Source organism: Zosterops lateralis (genome assembly GCF_965231275.1).
Source record: "Zosterops lateralis genome assembly, chromosome: 8".
Lineage (NCBI taxonomy): Eukaryota > Metazoa > Chordata > Aves > Passeriformes > Zosteropidae > Zosterops > Zosterops lateralis.
Genome location: NC_139768.1, coordinates 19,358,666 through 19,383,041, shown reverse-complemented (window position 1 = coordinate 19,383,041; position 24,376 = coordinate 19,358,666). Strand labels below are relative to the sequence as shown.

The 24,376-nt window shown below is 36.9% G+C and overlaps 1 protein-coding gene across 4 annotated transcripts in view; it reads right to left on the bottom strand.

Annotated features, from left to right (window-relative positions):
- Positions 1–24,376, bottom strand: part of VTI1A (vesicle transport through interaction with t-SNAREs 1A) — a 266,773-nt gene that overhangs the window by 240,151 nt on the left and 2,246 nt on the right. For all 4 annotated transcript variants that reach the window (XM_083866526.1, XM_083866524.1, XM_083866527.1 and 1 more), the window contains exons 2-3: positions 19,881–19,939; positions 15,615–15,725 (exon numbers count right to left, since the gene is read on the bottom strand). In XM_083866526.1, coding sequence (XP_083722652.1) covers positions 15,615–15,725; positions 19,881–19,939 — 170 coding nt within the window. The remainder of the gene's footprint in view (positions 1–15,614; positions 15,726–19,880; positions 19,940–24,376) is intronic.

Here is a 24,376-nt window from a genome sequence, read left to right as displayed (position 1 = left end):
CTAGTAGAGAGGAGAAGATATCTTTGTCTCTAAGCATTGCTGTTAGATGTATGATGTTTAGTGTGTTTCCTAATCTCCAATTCACATAACAGCAATAAAGGGAAAAGGACAAAACCAAACCCATGCTAATTAAAACCTGAAGATATAGGAAAGAGTTGGGAGGTGTTAGCTCTTTACAGTCAAGCTCTGCCTCATCATCTTGCAGCAATCTGTGACTATTAATCTCTAAAAACACTCCTTGCTCAATATTCTGCAATCTAGACTCCAGCCAATCTCTTTCAACACACAGAAAACCTTTTGGTTTAGCCATATTTGACATATCATATGAACTCCAATTATCCATCTTTTTGCAGTTAATCATCTCACAATTACATTTCCTGCACTTATAAGCATCCAGCTGGGAACTGAGTTTTAATCTAGGAAATAAAAAAAAAGGATTCAGGTTTCTAACAAATTACTTCTAATTAACCAGAACCTTTTCTAGTCATTCCAACCTAAAGACGCCTACAGCAAATGAAAGAATTTATTGTTTGCATTCCTAATGATACTTTAAAATTTCATTTCAATTTCCCCAATGAGTAAGTTTCAGGAAATTCAGTGCACTTATATCTACTTAAACAAACATTCTGTTAAGCAGGAAATACACAACAACACAAAACCTAGGGGATGAAAGAAAGAGCTGGTATTACATGGAGAAGAAAAGCTGCTAAAAAAAGCTAAAGAACCAGAATGCTAATTAATGGCAACTTCCAGAACTGCACTGCAGTTATGGTGCCCATGCTCTGCCAGAGTTATTTGGAATCTCAAAACTGTGTTCCCCAATAACAGATTAGAAATGAAAGGTCTGGTTTGGGGTTTTTTTAAGTTTTTCAGATTAAAAAAAAAAGGTCAGTTTTACTGATACAAGGCAGCAATTTGTAATCTGTACAAAGGAAGTGGATTAAATGAAGCCACCTCTAGATAACTCAGGAAACTAAGTCAACACCAGTTAAACAGCACATGAAAGAGCATTGTCCCACAACTTCCAGTGATTTCCCCAGGGAAAGATTTGGAATGAAAGCCATACAAAACATGCTTATTGCACAATTGGGAAGTGCTTGATACCACAGGGAGGTAACATGAGGTAAAAATAACAGTTTCATTTACATTAAGGCATATCAATTTTCTCCAACTGTTTCAGAAATTCAGTACAACCATCTGACAGAATAAGATTGTTGCAAAGTAAATTATACCTTTCATGTTCTTTGGACAGTCAAATACCAGAGGGTTTTCTGTCAATTATATGGTATCACAGATATACATCCCAAATCTGTCCATCTATCTAAGAAAACAATATACATCTGAAAAACACTTTTCAGAGCTATCTTTAAGTAATACATAATATATAGGTCAGTCTAACTGCAGAAGTATCTGCTCAGAAGGTTGGTGTTCATTAATGCACTACAAAAGTTTCCACAATACAAAACAGACTGCACTAATTGGCTGATTGATTCAATACCAAGTTCAAGTAGTTAATTATTCTGGAAAAGAGTTATTTTTAATGCACCTGAAGCCTTCCCAAACTATTAAATTTTATATGCCTGCACCAACCTCCCATTACTTTGACTTTCATTAACTACCTCTTTAGGCACTTAGAGAACACCAACACTTTGGTACATATTTGTTTTTATTTATAACAGAGGTTGAGTTGTGACCATGGACATTTTAACTCATTTATAACAAGGGAAAAACAACAAATCCAGTAGCAACTTCCTTTACCACTGCTAAAATTTAGCATACTGTAGATCCTGCCACAACAGCAACAGCTTTGATTCCAACACTCCAGCATTGCAAACCAATTAATGCCAACCTCCCCTTCCCAAATTTCTGCATTTCTGGTTAACTTCTCTATATGACACATGGAGTACAGCACATTCAATGACATGCAAGGAAGGGATGGATTCCCCTTGATGAGATTCACAGATAGATCCTTAGGTATTATAGAGACAATATTCAAACCACTCTGTTGGAATTGTGTGAAACATCATGAGATTATCTACCAATACATTTCCAATCTACCTGTGATAAATGAAGAGCTGCATGAATCAGCAGCAAGAATACAATGGGAAAGTTCATCTTAGTTGTGACATTGGTCACCAAAGACAGAACAGAAAGCCTGGCTGACAGAGGACAAAGTTTTTCTTCTTAAAGCTCCTCCCAAGTCTGAAATGGGTAACTGAGACACACAATTCAGAGAGGCTACAGGCTTCAGTACATCATGCAGAGAACACATAATGGATTTAGATCACCATGGAGAAGACAAATTTCAAATCAGAATTATCCAGCAAATGAAGCAACTTTGATCCAGGTTAAGGCCAAGGACATATGTCTGTTGTTACAAGATACTGCTCTAACATTTTAGAATAGTTTTACTGGTTTACTGCCCTTGAGTCACACAAGCCCTGAATCACTGGCAAGTAAGGAATGAACAGATAATATTGCAGGGAGATTCAGAAGGTACTAGGCAAACATGAAAAATAAAAAGAATTAGAAGAAAAAACATCCTCTCAGCTGCAGTCATTTAAGTAGGAACACCACAGAGAAAAGCTCTTAAGTGCAAATCTTTCTTATTGCAGTGTTACTTTCAGTGGCACATGAAACAGCAATGATAACAGGCTCAAAAAAAACTTTGAAAATAAAGTTAAAAGATACATGTAACTTAAAACTAACATCTTTTCCTACACAGAAAGGTTAAATTGTGGGGTTGACATTTGCATTTGTTACGTTGTCAACGTTTCCTGCCTATCAGCCTATGTACAAACAATATCTAAAGATGTCATCTACATATTTATACCAAAGGAGTTTATGAACAAGACCTGTCAGTATATTTTAACACCTTTCCAAAACGTCAGCTTTCATCAGGTATAAACACAACATGTTTAATTTATTAGTTTGGTTTAATATAAAAAGTTGACAATCATATGTCACCATAACTATTGATAAGGTAAATAAGGACTACAGGAAAACGTCAGAAAGTTATTAAAATATTTCTCAGCTTCCTGAATCAAATTGGATTTATTGGCTTTTCTCTGTCAATAAGTGCATCACACATTTTTCTTCATATGGCTATTTTTGAAGTGATGTGTCCAACAATGAAGTTTACAGACAGACTGTATATCCTAGAGAATCTGAATTTCACTTTGACTTTTTGAGCCAGGGGAAAGGACATCGTTAATATTAAAAATAAAACCCCCCAAAATGAATGCAAACACACAGATTTGTTCATCTATGTTTAAACATATGCCAAAGATTTCTTTTTCTAAAATATACTAAGCCTCATAAAAGGTAAAATATAAGGCAAAAGAAACTTTGAATGCATTTTCCACAGGAGATGCTTGATTCAATTCCCTCAAGAAGATTGCTACTACCAAAGGTCCACCTTTCTTTGTAATGTCAGGAGAACAAACTAGTCTCACTTCTTTCTAGATACTTCCCCCAAGAATGTAACAAGAGGGCAGCATAGCCACATTTCAAGAATTTCATCCCCTCTACGACTGTACAGCCAAACAGCTCATCAGTGAGTCACTCCAGGCAGAATGCAGCAGCTTGCTCTATAGGGAAAAAAAAGCCTTTATCTGAATGCAAGGATAAACTCCATTGTATAGATTAGTTCAAACACTCCTGCCCAAGCCACACTCAGGCCAGGTAACAGCCAGAGGCACAGAAGTGTTTAAAGGAAGGGGGTGCCAGAGAATGGACAGCTCCCCTTGATGGAATAGGATTTTCTTTTCTTCAGCAAGTCCAATTCTACACCTCAGAATCAGATACAGTGAAGAATTTATGATTATACAACCAAGCTCATACCAAATTTGATACTATGGACATCACAAACCATGGCATGGCCCAGCCCAGCCTCTTAACTAGTCCGTAAAATGTACCTGGCAGGGATAACAATGGTGTTTTCTTAGGATTCACCAGACATGTTAAATGTGCCCTCAAAGACCTGATCTGTTGCTAATTTTTGTGGGATTTTAAGGATTCATGTCACTTCTGCATCAAAATCACAAATGCAGTGAGTACAGCTGGGGACCCAGGCATGGAATATCAGAAATACAAGCCACTAATCCTTTGTTGCTATCAGAAATTTAGTGCTTAAGACCTTGAAAGCAGATTGGATAAAATGGAAAACCAGAAGCTTTGTTTTTCTGTTCAAATGACAAGTAGGTTAAAGAACTGACACAGGATCCATCATAAGTGACTGAAAAATCAATTTCCAAAAATGAAAAATAGTCCAAATCTATTAATAAACATATTTAGTTATGCTTATTAGCCATAGGATTATCCAGGCCCATCCCTGGCAATGTTCAAGGCCAGGCTTTGAGCAACCTGGTCTAGTGGGAGATGTTCCTGCCCATGGGGAAAGGCTGTTGGAACTAGATGATCTTGAAGGTCCCTTCCAATCCAAACCATTCTGTGATTCTATGATATTTCAGGCTACAGAAGCACCTGTCCTGCTTTCCTTTGCCTGATCCTGTATCAAGCAAAGGGAATAGAAATTTCCACAGGGCCCGAATTTTTCACAAAGAAAGGAAGGACCTCAAAAGGAAGTCTTGCTCCAAAAGAATACATTTATCTACATCAGGAGCATGTTGGAGTTCTTCCACTATTTTTTTCTGTAGTGTACATGATTTCAGGTTTTATTGCAGAATAGATTTGGCCCAGATCTTAGATCAAACATGTTCCCTTCAACATGGTTCAAAGCTGCCTGAAATACCAGTATTTTGTTCAGATCCTCATGTCTGTTCAGTGCACACCTGAAATGGAGTTTCCAGTCCATTTTCCTGAAAAAGCAATTCTATTCAGACTCACATGGCAGTAAGTGAGGAAAATTGGGGGGTTTTGTCCAAGCAAACACCACCACTGTACAGGAAGCCCCAGATGGGAGAAAAGTCCTTAGCTAAGACATTTTTTAAAACATACAAATGGCTTGGAAACTGGTCCAACATTACGAGAGGAGGGAACTCAGCAGTTCTGACCTTAGCAACAGAGTACTTTTTAGGTACAAATTAAAAGTAAAAACTTTTAACATTTGCCCCAGAAAGAGAAACAAAAAAAGGAAAAGGGAAAATGAGGAGAGAAAGGAGCAAATTTTCCATATGTTCATTCTAAAATACATGCATTTTAAACCAAGCTCTCTACAGGGCACAAGTGCTGAGCCACCGATCTGCATTGCTGAATGCCAGACATGTAGCTCATGAATGGAAAAAAGGGATTTAATAACACGTTTGAAAGTGACTCCAAGTATGGGTCAGGAGAAAGATGCAGCCCAGGTGCCTTCAACTGAAATAAAGATCTAACAGGAGGACAACATGACAGAAGGTAAGAAAAAGACAAAAGGAGCACTAAGGGCTTAAAAAGGCTGGGAAAGCAATTCAGGTTAGCAACCCCTAACTTAATCCTGACCTTTCTATAACTTTTTACCTTGATTTAGTTGACTGAACTAACTTTGTGGGAAGCTTACACAACTGAACCAGAGAGTGTGATTTCTCCTGAACACTGGGCAGAAAGAAGAGGGAATCACATGGTCACTTGAGGGTATTAATGACATTGAATTATGAAACTATAGGAAACAGTCAGTACAAATCAAGCATTTTCTTTTGATTAAAAAAATCCTAGCAGTGTGGTTAAGACCCTGTCTTAGCATTATTAGTTTTACTCCCAACCACATTAATCCCAGATAAATGCTTCTCCTCTTTTAAGGATGCTAGAAGTTTTAACAGCAACATGTAACATGAAAACCTGTAGTTTCAAAGACAGCTGCTAATCGAACAATCTATAATACTGACACTAACCTGTATTTCTTAAACAAATAAAAATAATTACAAGAAACACTTTAACATAACAACCCAGTCCTTTGCATAATTCTATTTAGTTAATACTCATTAGAGTGCCAATGAGCTGTAGTCAGAAATGAGAAATCCCTTTGTGCTAAGCACTCCACAAACAGGGATCCCGTGACAAAATATCTGCAGTTACATGTCCCAGAATACCAACCACCATAATGGAAAGTAACTTTTCAGATTCTGAAATAAGAGAATTTGCTTTGATATTAATGCAGCTATTCTCTCTTAAATGAAATATTAAATACTACTTTTTTTTTCCTGGTTGGTGACACAGTCTAGCAAAAGTTACAGCTCGATTTAATAATGGCTCAAATCTTCTACTCAGGAGTCAGTGAAAAGGAGGTGTTAAATTCATAATGAAGGAGCATTTTCTAACTAAGACCCAAGCCAAGACCCACCAGACACAATACAAGCCTTTTCTTTGACTTGCCAGAATTCACATTTGAATCTTTAGTGAACAGGTACAAAGCCTGCAATTGCAATTCAGTGTTTTCCACACTGACCAGGAGGGTAAGTTGGCAAACACTACCCTTATTCATTCTAGTCTTAACTTCTTGGAAAATAAAAAAACCCCAAACTAAGGACATGTTGGAAAGTTGTGGGGGTTCTGAAAGTAAGCACAAATGCCACTCAATGGGAAACATGCAGAGCCCACACACATACTCCCCATTTTCGTTCTTTTTATACGCCAGACACCAAATATTTAGTTAGCAAAACCTTTTTTTCATTACACCCATCTGAAATGGTTAAATGTTACTATAGAGGGAAAAATTATTCTGTTCTACTACTGATCCCTGAAACCACCTGCTACATTCCCTTTTACTATCTGTAACCTTTATATTTCTACTCTAATTTTCATTGATCACCTCTTTTAGGAGTGAAACCTCTGTAGTATTCATTAAATATTGGAAAAGGCCTATTTTCCTCACACTGGCACCCTAAAGGCAGTTTATAAAAAGCAAATGAAAAGTAAGGGAGGTGCTGTATTTGATCCACTTATTATAAATGTATACAAGCATTAAATTGTCAAATGTACAACTTTAGATCCTGTAGCCTTTGCAGGGATTGCCTCCTTAACTGAGTAAGAACAGCAAGTTTAAATAGACTTTGTGGCCAAGAACCACTTTTTGTTGAGATTTGTACAGCAGCTTTAAGGGCAGCTGTCTGTACTTGCGACGGATACTAAATGATTGCAGAGTAAAAATAAAAAGCCACCAAAAAAAAAGAACAGAGATATTCACACTTTTTCCATATGTTTCACATAATAAAGAATATTATTAGGAGGAGACAGAATCACTCTAATACACTTTCAATTCCATTTTTTTACTTTATATTCCTTCCTCATTAAGTCTTAAGCCAGAAACAAGATGACATGTCCACTGCCATAAAAGTCCATCCTTTTTAACCTTTGATAGCCAGTTTTACAGAATCATAAAGTTCCTTCCAAATTTAATACTGGTATGCTAAAAAGAACCAGCTTAGACCACAAAGTGGGAAGGTTTTTTTCCTGAGACAAAAGAGGTGTGGTTTAGTTTTTGAATACCATTTTAAAACATTTGCAGCTAGAAAATATTAAAGAAATGTAATATTTTTTAGTACAAATTAAAGTCTACCTATAGAAGGGAACAACAGCACTTTAACCAACACTGATGACATCTGCCTAAATATCTACTTTGTTCTAGGGCTAGAATTTGGGGTAGAGGTAGAAACAAAATTTACCATTTTGGTTAGTAAGAAAAATTGGTATTAAAAAATGCTTTTTCTTAAGAATCTCTGACACTTCCAAATTCATCTAGCACATTAGCTTTTCACAAAGGCTGATCAATCAATTATATTAGACTTCTTGAGAAAAGAGCCAGAAATGCAATTTAATTGAACTGTATTTCTATTGAACTAAATTTCAGTATTCCACTTTTGGAAACCCAAGATCATAAAAACAAAGCTATGCAAAACATGATACCTGGCAACTCTGATTTCTTGTAAAACACACAGAAGTTAACATGTAACATCACTAAATCAGTGCTATGGAAAGCATCAGAAAAAAAAAAGAGCAAATACATCCATCACTGTTTCTTCATCTCTCTTATTAACAAATCTAGAATGTATTTGCATTTACAAGAATTTGCAACTGGCACAGAAAAAATTGTACTATCCCAGTAACATTACCATAAATCTACAGTCTGTCTCCTGCTACTCTGTGGCAAAGGTTTTCAGCAGAAACAAGGTAACTAAAATACTACTAGTAGTAGCAGAATATAATGAATGCTAGTATTTGTAATGTTTGACAACTGTTTGACAACCAGACATGCAATGTATTCAGTTATGCAAAGAGGGTTTTTTTACACTCCCATATTTGCTTATGATGCAATGAGAATTTCAACAAGCATTTAATATATAATGACCGTATAAAATTTCCCCCTTGAATTCTGATTGAGAAAATATCAAGATAAAGAACAAGCCTCTTGAAGTTGGGTAGAAATAACTATTTTTAACAGCAGTGCTTATATTTCAAGTTTCTCTTCATGGAAGCAACAAAACCAAGCTGGCAAAAAAAGCTATTAACCACTCATTTGCCAACTAATTTTTGACATGGGACAGTTAATCAGTCACAAATAAAAAGTTCACCATTTACCAGATGGTAACTTCACTATAAAGGGAAGCTATTTTTGACCATGGCAATTAGTCTTCTCATGTTTCAAACACTACATTCTATTTTCACATTAATTTTTAAATCTATGTGGCTTTAACTTAAAATAAACTGTACATCAAAAGAATGGAAAATAAACAGCCAGGAACACAATTTGACGAATTGGATTTATTTAGTTTATTTAGCTAAACAGGGTCCATTGGATCTCTTTAATAGGCTGACAGTTGCACTGGGCTGGTTAATAAAACATTCAACACAGTATCTTCAGCCAATATAGAAATGCAAATCCCACCAGAAATATTTTATTCATGAAACAGTAATTTCAGTTACTACCAAAGCAAAAAAAAAAAAAAAAAAAAAAAAAAAAAAAAAAAAAAAAAAAAAAAAGAAACTGGGGGAAAAAATAAAGACGGGGGAGCGTCGTTTGCTTTGCAAACAAACAGCGCCACCCAGCGTCAGTCCATGGACAGCACACAGGGACATAGGGAACGGCTGGAATTAATCCTGCCCCTGTCAAAACCAACCTTCTCTACATTTTTTATTATTTACTAGTAGCACGTATCTCTCCCTATTCAGCACTGAAATGCAAACTAGCATCGCTCTATCTGGGGGAAAAAAAAAGAAAAGTAAAAACGTAGTAACACATTAAGGAACTGGAGAATGCAGTTCTAGCCTGAAAAGCAAACACGTTCAAATGGTGCGGGTTTTGCTCAGTTTGTCTGATTTTTTTTTAAATCTTTATGTTTCTAGCTCGTGATAGAAACAAAATCAAACTTCTACTTAAATGAGTGCAGGTGAATACAATGAAGTGAACATGGGGTACACTCTGTTTTCCTCATTCATCATTGCGTCCTACACCCATGTGCAACTACAGGACCTTTATTACTGCTGCTACCAAAAGCAGGTACAGGAGTATCACTTGAGTAGAATAAGAACTCACTGAGGGAGTGGGAAACAATAAAGCCTTCCCCCTCGTGCTCCCCTCAACCAGCATTCACCTTTTGTATATGAATTCACTTTACTCATCAGCTGGTTTGAAGTAATTTTGCGTGAAGATAGCTTCTTCCACTCTCTTTTAGAAAGAAAAGCAAACATATTTAATTCTACTGTTTGGAGAAGTAGAAGTTTTTTAACATAAGAACAAACTCCATGGTAAACAGAGAAATTGCAGTTTTCTACTTGGGAAAGGCTGATGAGGGCTGAAATCTGAACATGTCCACAAACTACCAGGTGAGAAAGATTGTCTAGTGAAAAAGGCAGAACTGATATCATACCGAATTTCTACTACATTTCTTAAAACACATTCTACAGAAAGATTTCATTCTGCCACAGACCACTTTTCAGCTTAATTTAGTACAGAAACATTTTGTGTGTGAAGGGAAAAAGGAAAGAGGCATGAATGCTTACAGTGCCCTGTGTGAGTCATACACCTTCCATTCACAGCCCCCAGCCACACACAAGAGTTATCAGGCTCACCAAATCACTTCCTGAAAACACCTTTATTTGTAATCAGTCAGCCAGGTCTAAGCTACACAAACGGGTTTTTCTTAAAATCATGTGCATCAGCTCCACCAGAACTTGCTGAAGTACTAACAAAGAGACATCACAAAAGGCACCAGTCTTAGCCCTACCTGTTAACAAATGAGACAGACAGAATTTCCTGTGAGGGTCAAGGGGGAGTTGGTTGAGAGAAGAATCTAGTTAAGGCGTTAGCTTTATTGACATTAAAAATGTGCTGCCCTCACCCAGCATGTTATCTCTTCACACATTGAGTTACAACATGCATAACACACTTATTGGTCAAACAAGAGATGATTGTTTGTAAGCAATACCTACAGAATTACCAAGCCCAGGAGGTAAGGTGTGCTTCACTGGTCTGGCCTCTCAGGAATCTCAGCTAAGATGATCATAACCCTTTAAGTTAATTACAAATTAAGCATGTTAACTCCCATCTTTCACACTTTCCTCCATAGAAAAGCATCTCATCACTAGTAAATTCCTTTATGAAATAAATTTACTTCCATCTTCATACTTCCACAGAAAACAATAAAAAGAAATTTAAGACATAAATAACTTAGGGCAAATTTTCTATAGGGGTTCTAAGTTATACCATTTCCTAATATTTCATCAGTTTAGGCCTTGAATGTTGCAATAAAAAAAAAAGAGAGGGAACATTTTTTTCCTTTATCACTTTTTCCCCATTAAAAATAGCAGTATTATAAATCAAGTAATTGCAAAAGGTCAAATGCCTCCACCTTTTGCCACCACAAACCTACCAGGGCAAGGACATAAGTGAAAACAAGCTGAAGACAATGTGGAGTTAGCCTCTATAGAAAAGAAGCCAGTCTAATGCTCAGCCACAGTCAGACAAATATCATATCAGAAGTTATTAGAAAAGTAACAGAGGAAAACAGTGCCTCTGTAAGGAGTTGAGTACAATGTAGAGGAGTGATTACTTACCTCAAGAAGGTGCCAGTATCTAAAAATAGTACTGAAGGAACTTTTGTTCACAATATGCTTGTTCAAAATTACATTGTCAAAGTATATGGCCAGATAATTCAATTTCTTTCTTCTGAAACTTAGTTCAATGTTGTGTGCATTAAAACAAATCTTCCACAGCCCATTCAAAAGAGCTGTTCTATTCACATAGTGAAAACTAATCTGATTTCAGAAGTTTTAAATGTGTCAACAGATCAGGTTTCACTAAAGGCACCTGTACCTGCCCAGGCAAGGTTCTCGCGCACACATGACGTTTTGACATGATGGATTCCCTGTTTTTAAAACCACTGATGGGATACAACAATTAAGATGTACACACAGCAGTCCTACACATGGCTCACAATTTTCTAAGTACAAAACATTACTGCACTATTTGCTTTATAAATCAAAATAATCCAGCAGCAACGGTCGAGTCTCTGAGTTTTAGTTGAAACTGGAGACCTAGGGAAGACTGGCCATAAAGATACAGCCAGCAACTTGTCATTTGACAAATGGTGTTCATAAAGCTCACAGCCATATGATTATTTGTCTGGGTAGGTGACTGAACCTGAAACGGGGGTAGTGGTATTTGCAAAAAAGAGCCAGAATATAACAGACACACCTGTATGAGTTGTTCAGGTGAGCTTCTGGACTCAGGTAATATTTGAGAGTCATACAAGAGAGCTAACTTTATCCAAGGAAATTCCATTGGTTATCTCCTTAAATGTTTTTAAAGCTTAACAGCAGCTGAAATTCTAACAATGATCTGTAATAGAACCTGCTGGAGGTATCAGTTGTGAATACATACCTTACTATTTACTGAAGCTATTGTTAAATGCCAAAAATGTTTAAATGTTTACTCAAGTTTTCTACAATGTATGTATCTACAAATTTGCCCCACCCCTCTTTTTTTTTTTCTTTTAAAGGTTATTCTGAAAGTCAGAATTACCAAAATCAGTATGATTCTGAGGATTTCAAAGGAATAAGCACTGTCTCCTGAACTGATAACAAATGCTACCTTCAACATTTACCTCTGTGCTGCTGACAGAATAGGAACAGTTCCTATGTTGCCTCCTTTATTTGATGGCTATTTCTTCTTTCTCAATATGCTCATCTCATTTTCAACACTGATTGTGCGATATTCATTTTGTTACATGAATAACGTGGTCTTACAAGATTTTTATATTTCCTCATCTATTTGAATGCCTTATATGTCAGCATTAAGCTTTTCAGGAAGAATAAATGCTTGCCTTTGTTTTTTTCTGTGTTATGGTGCCCAGACATAGAGCCAGTACATGAACACTGGGGATGGATACACATGCTAAGAAATAACCACATATTGGCTAGGTTTATTTATAGAGTCACATTTTCACATGGCCTGGGATAGATTCAGCTCAAAGTAATGTTTATAAAATCTGGAAGCCTTTTACCACTGTATATCTCCACTATTTAAAGGTAACTGTCTACTTTTAGGTAACAATCAACATAAAATGCTTTATTTGTATGAATAAACAACACCTATAGTCCATATACTTAAAATACTGTTTTTCTGCCATCAGAACTCACTTCAAGTAAGTAATACTGCTTTTTGCCATCAGAACTTACTTCAAGCACAAAGTAACTTACATCTGAAATATCCAGAAAAAAATATTTACAACTTTAAACCGTGTAATGATGCATCAGTAGATGCAGGAAAAGACTTCTGATATAGAGGATTTTTTTAAGCCTCGGGAACTCTTTTGCAGATGGTCCCAAGCCGTGGAGCAGCCCGGAAAGGACAAGAGTGCGCTGTGCAACTCCACTCGGGGCCACCAGATAGAGCCAGCAGCGCGTTCAGCGCTCTGCAGCCCGGCCCAGCCCCGCGGGTCCCACCGCACCTTCCCTTCCCTCCCGCCCGGAAACGAAGGGCCTGGGATGTGCTATTGGAAATGAGATCATAAACACAAGATTTACATCTGCAAGTGAGAAAGGACACCATAAGGCTTATCAAACAGTTTCATTCTCTTTTGGTAGGTTTATTGCAAGCCTGAAAGTTGGCTTTTTGAGATGTGTGCAGCTTTTCTGCAGAGAAGCATCACTTCATGCTTGCCCTGTTCTGGTATTTCTCCCCAGGGAAGACTGCAAAGCACTGAGGTGAGCATCAGAAACCACTCCTGCCTAAAGCTGACGTGCAGTGCTCACTCTGTTCATTTTTCCCATCAGTATTCACAATGCTACACTTCCTGAGTACTTTTAAAGACAAAATTGTGCTATTCTTTTTTTTTTTTCATTATCACTATTCCACTTCAAGAGAGAGGGCTAAGACAGGGCAAGGTGATTTTTTTCTCCTTGGATATGATTTAATGCAATTAGTGTGTCACCAACTATGCATGTGCAATACAGTGCATGGGGTAGATGCCTTTGCCTTCACACAGCCCTGGAGTGCAGAGCACTGACACCTAACTCTCAAACCAATGGATTACCAATGAGAGGAAATAAATCTCCTATTTGCAACGTTTTCCTGTTTGATTACAAAGTTAGAGATGAAAAGCCATGTTTGGAGTAACTTTTCTAAGTACAGCTCATCATAGCTTAAATCTGTATTTTCAGCATATACTTCAACATAGTAAAGTGTATGGAAAAAAAAACCCTACATGCTCACAAAGATGCCAGAGCACTTAATAAATAATATTACAGTGATGGCATTTTGTCACTTTTACACACACTGCTCAAGATAAAATAAACTCACCAGTTACATATTAAATGACAAAAATAAACTCTAATGTTGTCCATCCTGCCAGTAAAGAATGGACAAGTGAACAGTCCACAAACCTCATGTTTCCTTCTCCTAGGTTTAAACATTTTGCTATGCTGCTGTTTTCCATAACTGTTTGGATGAGGGCAAATTTTAAGATGCTATAAGGCATTCAAATAATCACAAGATCAATTCTGATGTTACCAATGAATATAAAATAATATGTGTTTGCTTTATGCTTGTAATACAGATCTTAATGAAAAAGACTGTACACTGAGGTATTTAAATTTTGCAATTAGTTTTGCTCTGTAGTTTCCAACAAGTTGCTGCTTGCCTGGATAATAATCCAAAAAAGTCTTAAATCCTTATGTACAAAATTTAAAAAATATTAGGACTTAGAAACTGGAACTATGTAAGGCATTTAGTTGTAACACCACTATTTGCTATATAAGTGAGATTTTTTCAAGCACAGTTGTTTTCTTCCAGCATTTTCCTCCATCCTCCACATCATTTTCTTTCTGCTGAAGATCCTTGAGTTTGGAGCTGTTGTTTCTACCCATTATCACGATCTGTTCCTTCCTCTTTTTCATGTTGTTTTTGCCTCTTCACTCTGAGCACAAACTTATGTTCTTGTGATCAAGTAACTCCCAGTGCTATGATGCATTTCATTGCACTCATTTCTCCTCTTCCATATAGTGTTCAGTTCTGAGCTCTCTCATTTTCACTTGCCTGGGAATATGAAAGTATGAATTCCAACATCTACCTACATATAGAAATAGGCCAGGAACAAATATATGCTGACAGCAAATTCTCACACATCTGAGAAGATAAACAGCATTCACAACTGGTCCAGAAATTGCTCTCTCTGGGAAGTCACTGTTTGGCCACACGCAATTCCTACAGGGGAACAGATGAGGCTGCCTCAAAATTTTGACGCAAGTCTTTTTATTCTAACACTCCTCAAACTTTACAAACGGCAACCATCTTCTCATGCATTTCTGTGCAACTGCTCAACTTGGCAGAAGCACAGAGGAGTGACAGTCAGCTGGATTTCTTGGCTGCAGGTATAAACACTGACTCCCCTTCCCTGAAGGATTAAACTGCTGCCAGCAACTTGAGGAAATTCACAGTTCTCCAGTGAATGGAAAATACTGCCACTAGTTATTTCTTTCTCCCTACCCTGGAGGAACTGAGCTGCTGCCAATTAACATAGCATTTTCCTACACTTTGCAATCCCTTTGAACTTCTTCTGGATTTTACAGGAAACAGTTTTGTCTCTATGTAAATCTATTCAGTGCAAATCCCACTCACAAAAAAAAGGACTGATAACTGTAGCAGAAGCCCCTAGACAAGGGAATGTTGTTAGTCTGCATCCATTACTCAAAAAGATGTAGTATTTATAACCAATTTGTACAAAGGCCAAGAAGAATCCAAGTGCAACGGAAAAGAAAACACAGTGACTAATAAATGAAGTGCACATGAGATAAACTACATTCAAAAATTCTATGGATTGGAGATTATACTGTTACTGCCCACATTATTACAAGCTGTCATTCCTTGAGAAATAGGATTAAAAGCTGACTATTTCGCATACATCATGAACACTCACAATGTTTAATGACAGAGAAACAACAGAGTTCCAGGGTAAAGGGACAGGAGGCTAGCAACTGGAATATTGGCATGGGACTGCTGCTGAAAGAAAAGCTTCTCTTCCCCAGTTTGGTTTTCATCTGTCTACATGCATAGCAAGAAACATGCAGAACTCTTCTCTCACACTATTCAAAAATACCCTCTCATTTGCCTGAATAACTGCATTATTTTATTTTAAAAATTCTTAGAGATGCCTTCTTTATGTAATATGTTAAAAACTCACAAAATCAGCTTCAAGTTTTCCCATTTCTTGTTTGTAGCTTCTCATTCGACTGCTGTACATCCCTCGGCTTTGAGGTGGGATCTCTCGAACTTCAAGTTCCATCTGCTCAAGCTGACAAGTAAAAACAAAGAGGAGGTATATAAATCAAAAGGCTAACTAAAGCAAGAACAAATTTACCTAAGTTCAAGAAATATTCCTTCTTTATAAGGAAAAACATTGCTTATTGTGATATGCAAACAATTTATCAAAATCTTTGCACAATCTTATGTCAAGAAACAAGTGACAACACTCAGAAGGAATGATTCGAGCCAAACATGTCTGGATTTGAATTCCAACTGTGAAAAATACATCTTATTGACAAAAAAAAATAAAACTTAGGATAGTTCCTGCAAATGGGCATAGCTCAAAAGAGAGCCTACCTCCACCTAGCTGTGCAGTTTTGGAAACCATTGGCTGAAAAGGTATTATACTTATATTAATATATATATATGTTTAAGGTTTTATTCACCACCGGTCTGTATGTTTAATAAAGTAATTCTGATGTTTAATAAACTAATTCTTTTTTCTTTAAACATTGCTAACTCAGCAGAATTACATAACCTGAACTGGCTACCTAAATCTATGTCCCACATCTCTATGTAAGTATATTACATAGCTGTAAGTGAATTAAATAGCTGGCTTTAATGACAATGCTATTGAAGAACTTGTATACAGTCAAATGGATAAAAAAATTAGAGACATATTCTATCTTTCAAAAGCTTTTTTTTATTTATTCTTGCCATGTAGAACTCTAAATGGCCTGAAATACCAAGAATATGGCGCAGGGGTAGAGCAATCAAAAGTCATCAATGAGGGCTGCTAATTACCTGCCCACTGGGTCTTGGAGTCTGCTTTATATGGTGCTGTCTGTTCAGGAATTCTATTTTGAACAGCAGAAGAATCCCACACCTGCCTTTTAAAATCTTTCTCATTTACTTAAAAAGGATAAAAGAGTACCTCTCCTTGGTTGCTGAAGGCACCTGAAACAATATTTACTCACCTCCTACTGATCTTGGTTGAGCAATACAGCACAGGAGCAGAAGTGCTTTTCAATTAGAGTCGGAGGCTACTGACTGCAGGTCTTCACAAGAATTTATTCCTATGTAATCACTTGCTCACACTTTGAAATTTCATCCTCATATCATAAGAAAAGCATCTGAATTTAATCAGTGGAATTGCCAGATACTCAAAAGTCATTTTGCCTGATCTACTCTGATTATACAAAATTATATTCAATAATAAACTATAAAGCAGGTTTTAATTAAATAGTCACTAATGAATTGAAACACACAAAGCAATTTCTAATTCTACCCAGTTCTTTACTCAGGCTTAACTTCCCAAAGGGGTATTATAAATTAAACCAATAGCTGGAATTAATAGCTTATTTCTTATCATTTTCATCTTAATATATTTGATTTCAAATGTTCTATAAACATTTCTGTCATATATATGTGTAAGGTTGGGAAATTTTATTGAAGTCTCAATTCTTATCTATTATAGAAAAACAAAAACATCTACCAGTAAATCCAGAATTTGCACCAACAATCAGACTGTGGTCCATGAAATCTAAAATATTCATTCTAGAGAGTCAATATTAGAGAGTGTAATGTCCAAAGAACAATGATGAAGCATATTTAGGCTGACCAAGATTTACCAATGTTTTTTCATCGCGAGATTAAATGGGTGCATTTTGTGGCTGGGCTGAGAAATTTCCATGAGAAGCCATGCAGAGAAGACAGTGGTCCAAGCAAGTGTGAACCTAAATGCAACCTAATTTCATGCATCTCCATTTTCAGAACTCATGTTATTGATCATAAAATCATATTTTTCATAAACAAGCAAAAGCAGAGCAGCCCTTCACACTTCCATTCTAAAATACAACCAAGTAGTGTGGCTGATATTGTCTACTCCAAAACAAGTCTCTCCCTTCCACAGCAATTTCTCCATATCAATCTGCTCTGGATTCTGGAATCAGCTGCTAGCATTTTAAGAAACTTGTAAGCTTCACTATTTGATACTGAGTCTAAAGCCCTGGAACTAAAATAGAGATCTAAACTTAAAAACACCAGACAAGAATAACCCAGCATTTGCAACACAACAATTTTGTGATGCATCCTTCATCAAAGATAAAGGCAAATAACAGAGAGTTTTTCTTCTGAAAGGCAGAATTTCACTCAAAAATTCCCAATTCTTCTAGCACATGCTAGATTTTATACTCAAAAATTTTCTCCAAGGTTAGCTCAACAATCATCTTTCTTAAAAACCTGGTAAAAATAACAATCAGATACTCCACATGAGATGTAGAACAACAGGATTTCTCTCCAGAGATTTCTTACTCCACAGCTCTGGCTTGAAAAGGAAGCCTGGGAGTCTGAAAGTTCTCATGTCAGTTCTGCACATACATCAAATCAATTACACCAGTGATTTTACCCAAACAAAGCAGACAGTGTTTTAAAACCATCACTGGTTAGTGAATACAAATAAATTATCTCTATAATAATATTTATAATACATGAGAGTGTTATTTCCTAGCCAAGTAGGAAATAAACCAAAATCAGCTAATCCCAGCTTTGACTACACATGACAATGAAACAAACCAATGTGTGAAAACTATCAGCAGCAATTTTGATTTTCCACTGTAGCCTCTAGTTTAAAAGAGGATCTTCTTAATCAGTTCTGTTATTAGCAGGTTTGTTCAAATTGATTTCTAAACCCAAGCCTTGACATCAATCACAAACATGTTCGGTAATTGCTTAAAGCCAATAATTGAATCTAAAGATCTAAAACAAAAGTGTGAAAGAAAAGCCAGTACATTAAATGAAGATCATCATTGGGATAAAAATACAGATATTGGATTTATTTTTTAATCTTGTAATAAATACAAATTTAGATTATCTTTTTCTGACATAAGGAGAGAAGTAAGAAGCCATTAACTCAATTTCTGCTCCTTCCAATCTACTTGGAGTAGAAAACCAAATTTGAATGATCACCCACACTGGAGATTGTCTGTACTGCTCTGTCTTTTGCTACTTGTAGTGAAAATGAGCTGAAAAACATCTCTAGATTTCTACTTTTTGCAGCTGTTTGAACATGAAAGTGCCCAAAAGGCCTTAATGTATCTTCAGAACATCCTCATGAGATGAGACAGTAATTTTACCACGTTTCTCACTGGGAATACCAAATCAGAGAGGTTAGGTGCCTTGTCATCCTCACAAGGCAAAACTGCAGTAAGTCAACCCAAGATCCAGCTTTACTGGATGCTATTCTAATACTCTGGTCTACAGACTAATTCTATTTTTAAACCAAAAGCACCATGTATGCCTACAAACAGTCAAGAGACTTTTTTCTTCCTATGCCACTTCAAGAAATTAATTGTATTGTTTAATTAGTAGCCAAATAATTGATTCAAGTTCTTTCGATTATAAGAAATTCTAGAGTAGAAAATCTAATTTCTTTCCTTATCCTAACATTCAGATTACATTTCTGACATTAGATAAACCAAACCCATTTGCAAGCAACAAACAAAAGCATCTTCAGATAAGGAGCTATTGGCCATGTGGGAAAAAGAAAATCTCAGCTGTCACCAACACCTCTGCTCAGTTACTCCACATCTATAAAACTTTACTCTTATACTCCTCCCAGATGGAACACATGACAGGCTGTAATGGGAACAAAATAAACAAAAGAAGAGTCACAGTTGCTCAACACATGTTGCTCATCACATACTGGGTTTTTTTGTAACTGTGAACCACAAACTTGGTTAACACCAACACTCTCCTTGGATCAGTGACCCACACTGCCATGGACCCCTTGTCCTCACCTTTACGTCTCGCTTGCCAAAACGGAAAAAAAGATCTATTGCTCTAAGAGACATTCTGATAGATGAAATTAAATAGGTGCTTAGGTCTTACAAGCCAAAAATAAAGTCATGTTGCATAAATATTTAATTCCATTCCTAAAGTAAAAGACCTAACCCCAACTCTAAGTATATAACTTTTTATTGATTTATAGCAATAGCACAAATCTTTCATCGCTTGACATGGGATTAAAAAAAGATACACTCTTCTTGTTTTTCATATCCTCAAATAGGAACTATTTCAAGATGATTATTTCATTTGCTAATACATCATTAAGTATTTTTACAGCATGGGTGTTAAATGTTACTATCAGTGATCCTATTATTTTTGTTAGGAATTTGTAGTTAACATATGAAAAGCCAGAACATACCAGCTCTCTCGCTTCTTCAAGCTGTTTCTCAACATTTGCAACCATCTGCTTCTTCTCATCTGAAACAGAATTGTGAAAATACCAATATGATCGTGCTCTCACCATGAAAGAAAAATATACCATTTCAAAAGAGTGTATGTATCAGCTAAAACAGACTCAAGATTTATTCTGTGTGACATCCTCACACATGGCGATATGCACATTCGTAATTAAAAAAAGAGACTGGAGAATCCTTGAAGTCTTCTGCCCTGTTATGCAGCATTTGCTAGTTAGGAAAGCACTTACAGCTGCTTCAGCTGTAGGAATTATGCCTCAGCAGGCACTTGCTGGTGTGTACAAATGCATGAGAAGGCACATACATACACTAAATGGAAAAAAAATCATTTAAGAACAAAGGCTTAACATATTCCTTTGCAAAATATGAGATGCACAAAAGCAAGCATCCCAATTAAAATTAATTCAGATTCTGAAGAAAAATTATGTTTCTATTCCTCTACTCCTATGCTGGGTCTAGAATTATTTCTTTTGCTTCAACAGATATAAAATGAAATGCTACAAGAACGACAAGAAAACCACTGTCTTCTAGTAGCAGTAAAAATGGAAATTAGTAATAAAATATGATTTTTTAAAAAAACTCAAGTAATTTTTAAGCTATACATAACAATCACCATCTGCCAGGTCCCTCAGCAAGGCTGTATCCCAGCTACAGAGACTGACTCTTGACCATCATCTAACTATCCATTCACAGGCAGAGAATCCAGTCTGAACTGACATTCAGTGTCACATCATCACAAATATTACAATTGCTTCACAACTTGGTTTGTTACAGCATGAAAGGGGACTGAAAAATATTCAGACACTGGATAATAAAATGTCCCCACGCTGCTTCATTACTTTGGGTATTCAAGGCTTTCAATCCTACCATTACATCTTCCAGCCCTCAGACTCTAAATCCACCCATTGTGTAATGAAGTTGACAACAAAACTCTGAACATAACAACAGTTTGTTTGAAACCAGGACTATCATGAGACATCTGTACTGGTGGTTTGCCTGATGAAGCAGATAAAAAGTGAATGCCACTAAAGTGTCACCAAAGGTCACAATGGCTAAGTTGATCTTGGCAGAAGAGTTAATCATGTATCTCTAAACCTCAGAGCTTTGTTTTCAAGTCTGAATCCCCTTGCTTCTCTTCCACATGATCTCTTTGTATCCTGGAACTGACACATTAAAGACTAAAAGGGACTATCTCATGATCTCCTTCCATCCACTGAAGCCACTGAATTTCATGAGGGGGCAACTTTAATAATGGAACATAATTCAGCTTCTCACAAACTGAAATGCCTATCCATCTATCTTCTCATTCACCTAAAATACTCTACACTCTCATTCAAGGACACAGGAACATCACAATCTGTCCTTCCTCAGTTATATATACTGGAGCTCTGCCAGCAGAGAGGATGAGGCTTGGGACCATCTTTCCTGCAGATCTGGAGTTCACACGTCTGGTGGATTCTACCACAGCAGAAGATGCAGGAAATATTTTCTGTGCAGCACTTTTAGTTTTCTGCAAGCAATGTCTTCCTTTAATTCCCCATCAGGTCCTCATGATGGCACCCAGGCCAGAAAATTCAGCACTATGTCTTCCTAACATAAAAAAACCCAAAAGAAATCTGCCTCTTCCCCCCCCCCTCCCCTCCACATACATTTCTACTCTCATATCCCAAAACTCCTCTGTTCTCTTTTTCATTTGGAAGTTAGCAAGATGATGATGAACGAAAATAAAAACAATGGAAGGTATGAAACATACAACACCATTTTATTCAAGGTGAAATAAAATTTAAAAATATAGCAGCAGAAAATAAAGGTTCTACAGCATTTTTGGTATTTCCCTGAGTTGTACTGGATCACAATTTTCATACAGATTTAGTAACCTGAAATTTAGGGATATAAAGTTGGAGGTTTTTGGAAGGTATTTAATGCTGAGCAAATTCTGCTTGTACTTGTGATTACAGGAACTACTCAGCACTCCACTGGCCAGTAAAGTCTTACTGACCCACAGAGAAATTCAGCTACAGACCTTTTCTTAGGGAATATTCTTCAGTACAGAAGATTTGGCTAAAACTACTCCCATAAAATTAGGAGAAGAGGGTATCCAAATGATCTCCAATGGTTTAGTTAATTAAATTTTAACCCAACTCCAGATTTTAACACTGGCCCAGGTATATAACCACCCAGATGGTGCCCAGGACAACTGCCTTTGTTTTTCCTTCAAATCAGATATGTGAGCAGGCACATGGCAACATCCCAGCACTGCAGCTCCGGAGCAGGATCTTCACAGACTTCCAGGAGAGCAACTAAACTTGCTGCAACTGCTGATCCTCTAGAGCACACAATACCATGTAACCATGGTTTCCAAAGCCATTTCTTTTCAGTTTTACTTTTACTTCAATGGTTAAGCCAAGGAAACAACTTATTTTGCAGCCAGAATCCTCATAGGAAGGGGGGCACAATACTCACAGGATGACTTGCCCAGAGACTGAAAGTGAGATCCAAGAGAGTTCCTCTGGGTAAGAGAATTTTGCCACTAATCAGGTAGATCAGGACAAGTTACAGTCCAATTAAAGATGCTCCTATTACTAACTGTATTAGCCCACTGTGACTCACCAGTTTTCAACCTGCCTACTCAATCACTTCCTTAAATACACTTCCACAGGAAGTGAAGAAAAAAGTGTTTTATAACTTTTTGTTTTGATTGAGAATTCAAATCCATTAGAGAAAATAAAAAACAATGCTTCATCAAATATATCTAAATGTATTTTTCCCTACATTGCTAGACTGTCCCAAACAAAATATTACACATAGTTTATATAATTTAAGTGGTGAAATTGACAAAATATGGATAAAGACTGGAAACAAAAGTTTTCTTCTGTGTAGGATTGCAAAGAAACCTGTTCACTGTTTGTACACAAGGTATCATTTTCTTAAACATGATTCACTACATTTTCCCCAGTTCCTTCAGCTTTGCCCTGGTGTTAAGACACTTTCTTTGCCTCCCAAAATAGAGCAATTACAGAAAGGTGGGAATCTGTCCACAAGGTTAGAAAGATAACACAGCACTGGTTTGATCTCAGAGTCAATAAAGAGATTAAAAACCCTGGAACAAGACTGAGTAGGCCCACTGCTCATGGAATTGCTTCTTTTCATTGGTACATGCTGAGGAAGAGCCTGAGTAACAAAGGGCTTCAGTTCACAAACCACTTGCAGATGTTGCTGTGCTCGCTTAGGTGGTTCCACGTTCACCACTGCCAGAAGTTACTGTCCAACAGCAGAGATCAGTGGAACAATGCATGCATTTCTCTCTTTGGGTTACAAAACTGAGTTCAAGAGGCATAACATAATGAGCCAGACCTGAAACTGAGACAGTAAACTTCAGTACAGGAGTACAACAGAAAATTAAAGGTGAAGCTTTCTTCAACTAAACCTGTTAGCAACTGAAACACAGCACTTTGATTGCCCAGTAGAAAATGCAAGTAGCAAGTATCAGAAGAATGGCAGCACTCCAGTCCAAAGCCATCACAGCCCAGAGGATAGTGTGCTGGGAATAGACTTAAATATTGGTATTTGTGCTGATAAAACTCTCTTTCATATCAAGCAACCAAAATGTATATGAATTTTTGGTCAAATCACAAGACATTTGTTTCTCTGAAACACCACAGAGCATTAATAAAACACATCAATCAATGATCTTCATTCTTCCAAGACCTGCAGCAGCATCACAGAAGATCTATTTAAAAGACACTTCTCTATTTATAACTTTCTTTATTCCTCGAGGTGATGTCTGCCTCAACAACAGAAGACACTTCTTCCCGAGACGTTCTATTGTCCCTGCTGCTTATTGTTTCTTTGGTATCAGAGAACCTTTGTTACATTTCTTGCTGAACTACTCATGCATTTGTGACAACAGGATTGTCTGCTGAGCCATCATCCTCCTAGAACACAAGACAGCATCATGTCCTGACAACACAGAATGCAGGAATGTTGCAAAACCAATTAAGCAGCATTTCTCCATGACAGCAGGTCCATCTTGGGCAGCAGAGGGAAATAACCAGTCACTAGAGTTCAGGAGATCTCTCTTTATTATGCAGAGTGGCACAAGTCCTTACACCTTTCATCCTGCTTCTTCCAGCGGGGAGGAAGAAGGCCATCATCTCTCTCAAATCACTGCTGCTGAAAACTGTCACCTCACGTTCCCCTCCCACCTCATAATCCTCTTTTTGAGGCTCTCCCAGCCATCAGCCACAAGAACTAACTGGAACTTCTGGTGATGAAGAAGCAAAGATCTTGCAAATATTCCTATTAAGAAACAAGGGAAAAATGTGTATTTAAAATATTTCTGATAAAGTGTTCAGCATAATCAGAGATTTTTTTTTTTCTAGGTGGTCAAATGGCTCTGTTAGCTAAGGCTGCAGTTTGTTCTGAAGTAATGGAAAATGTT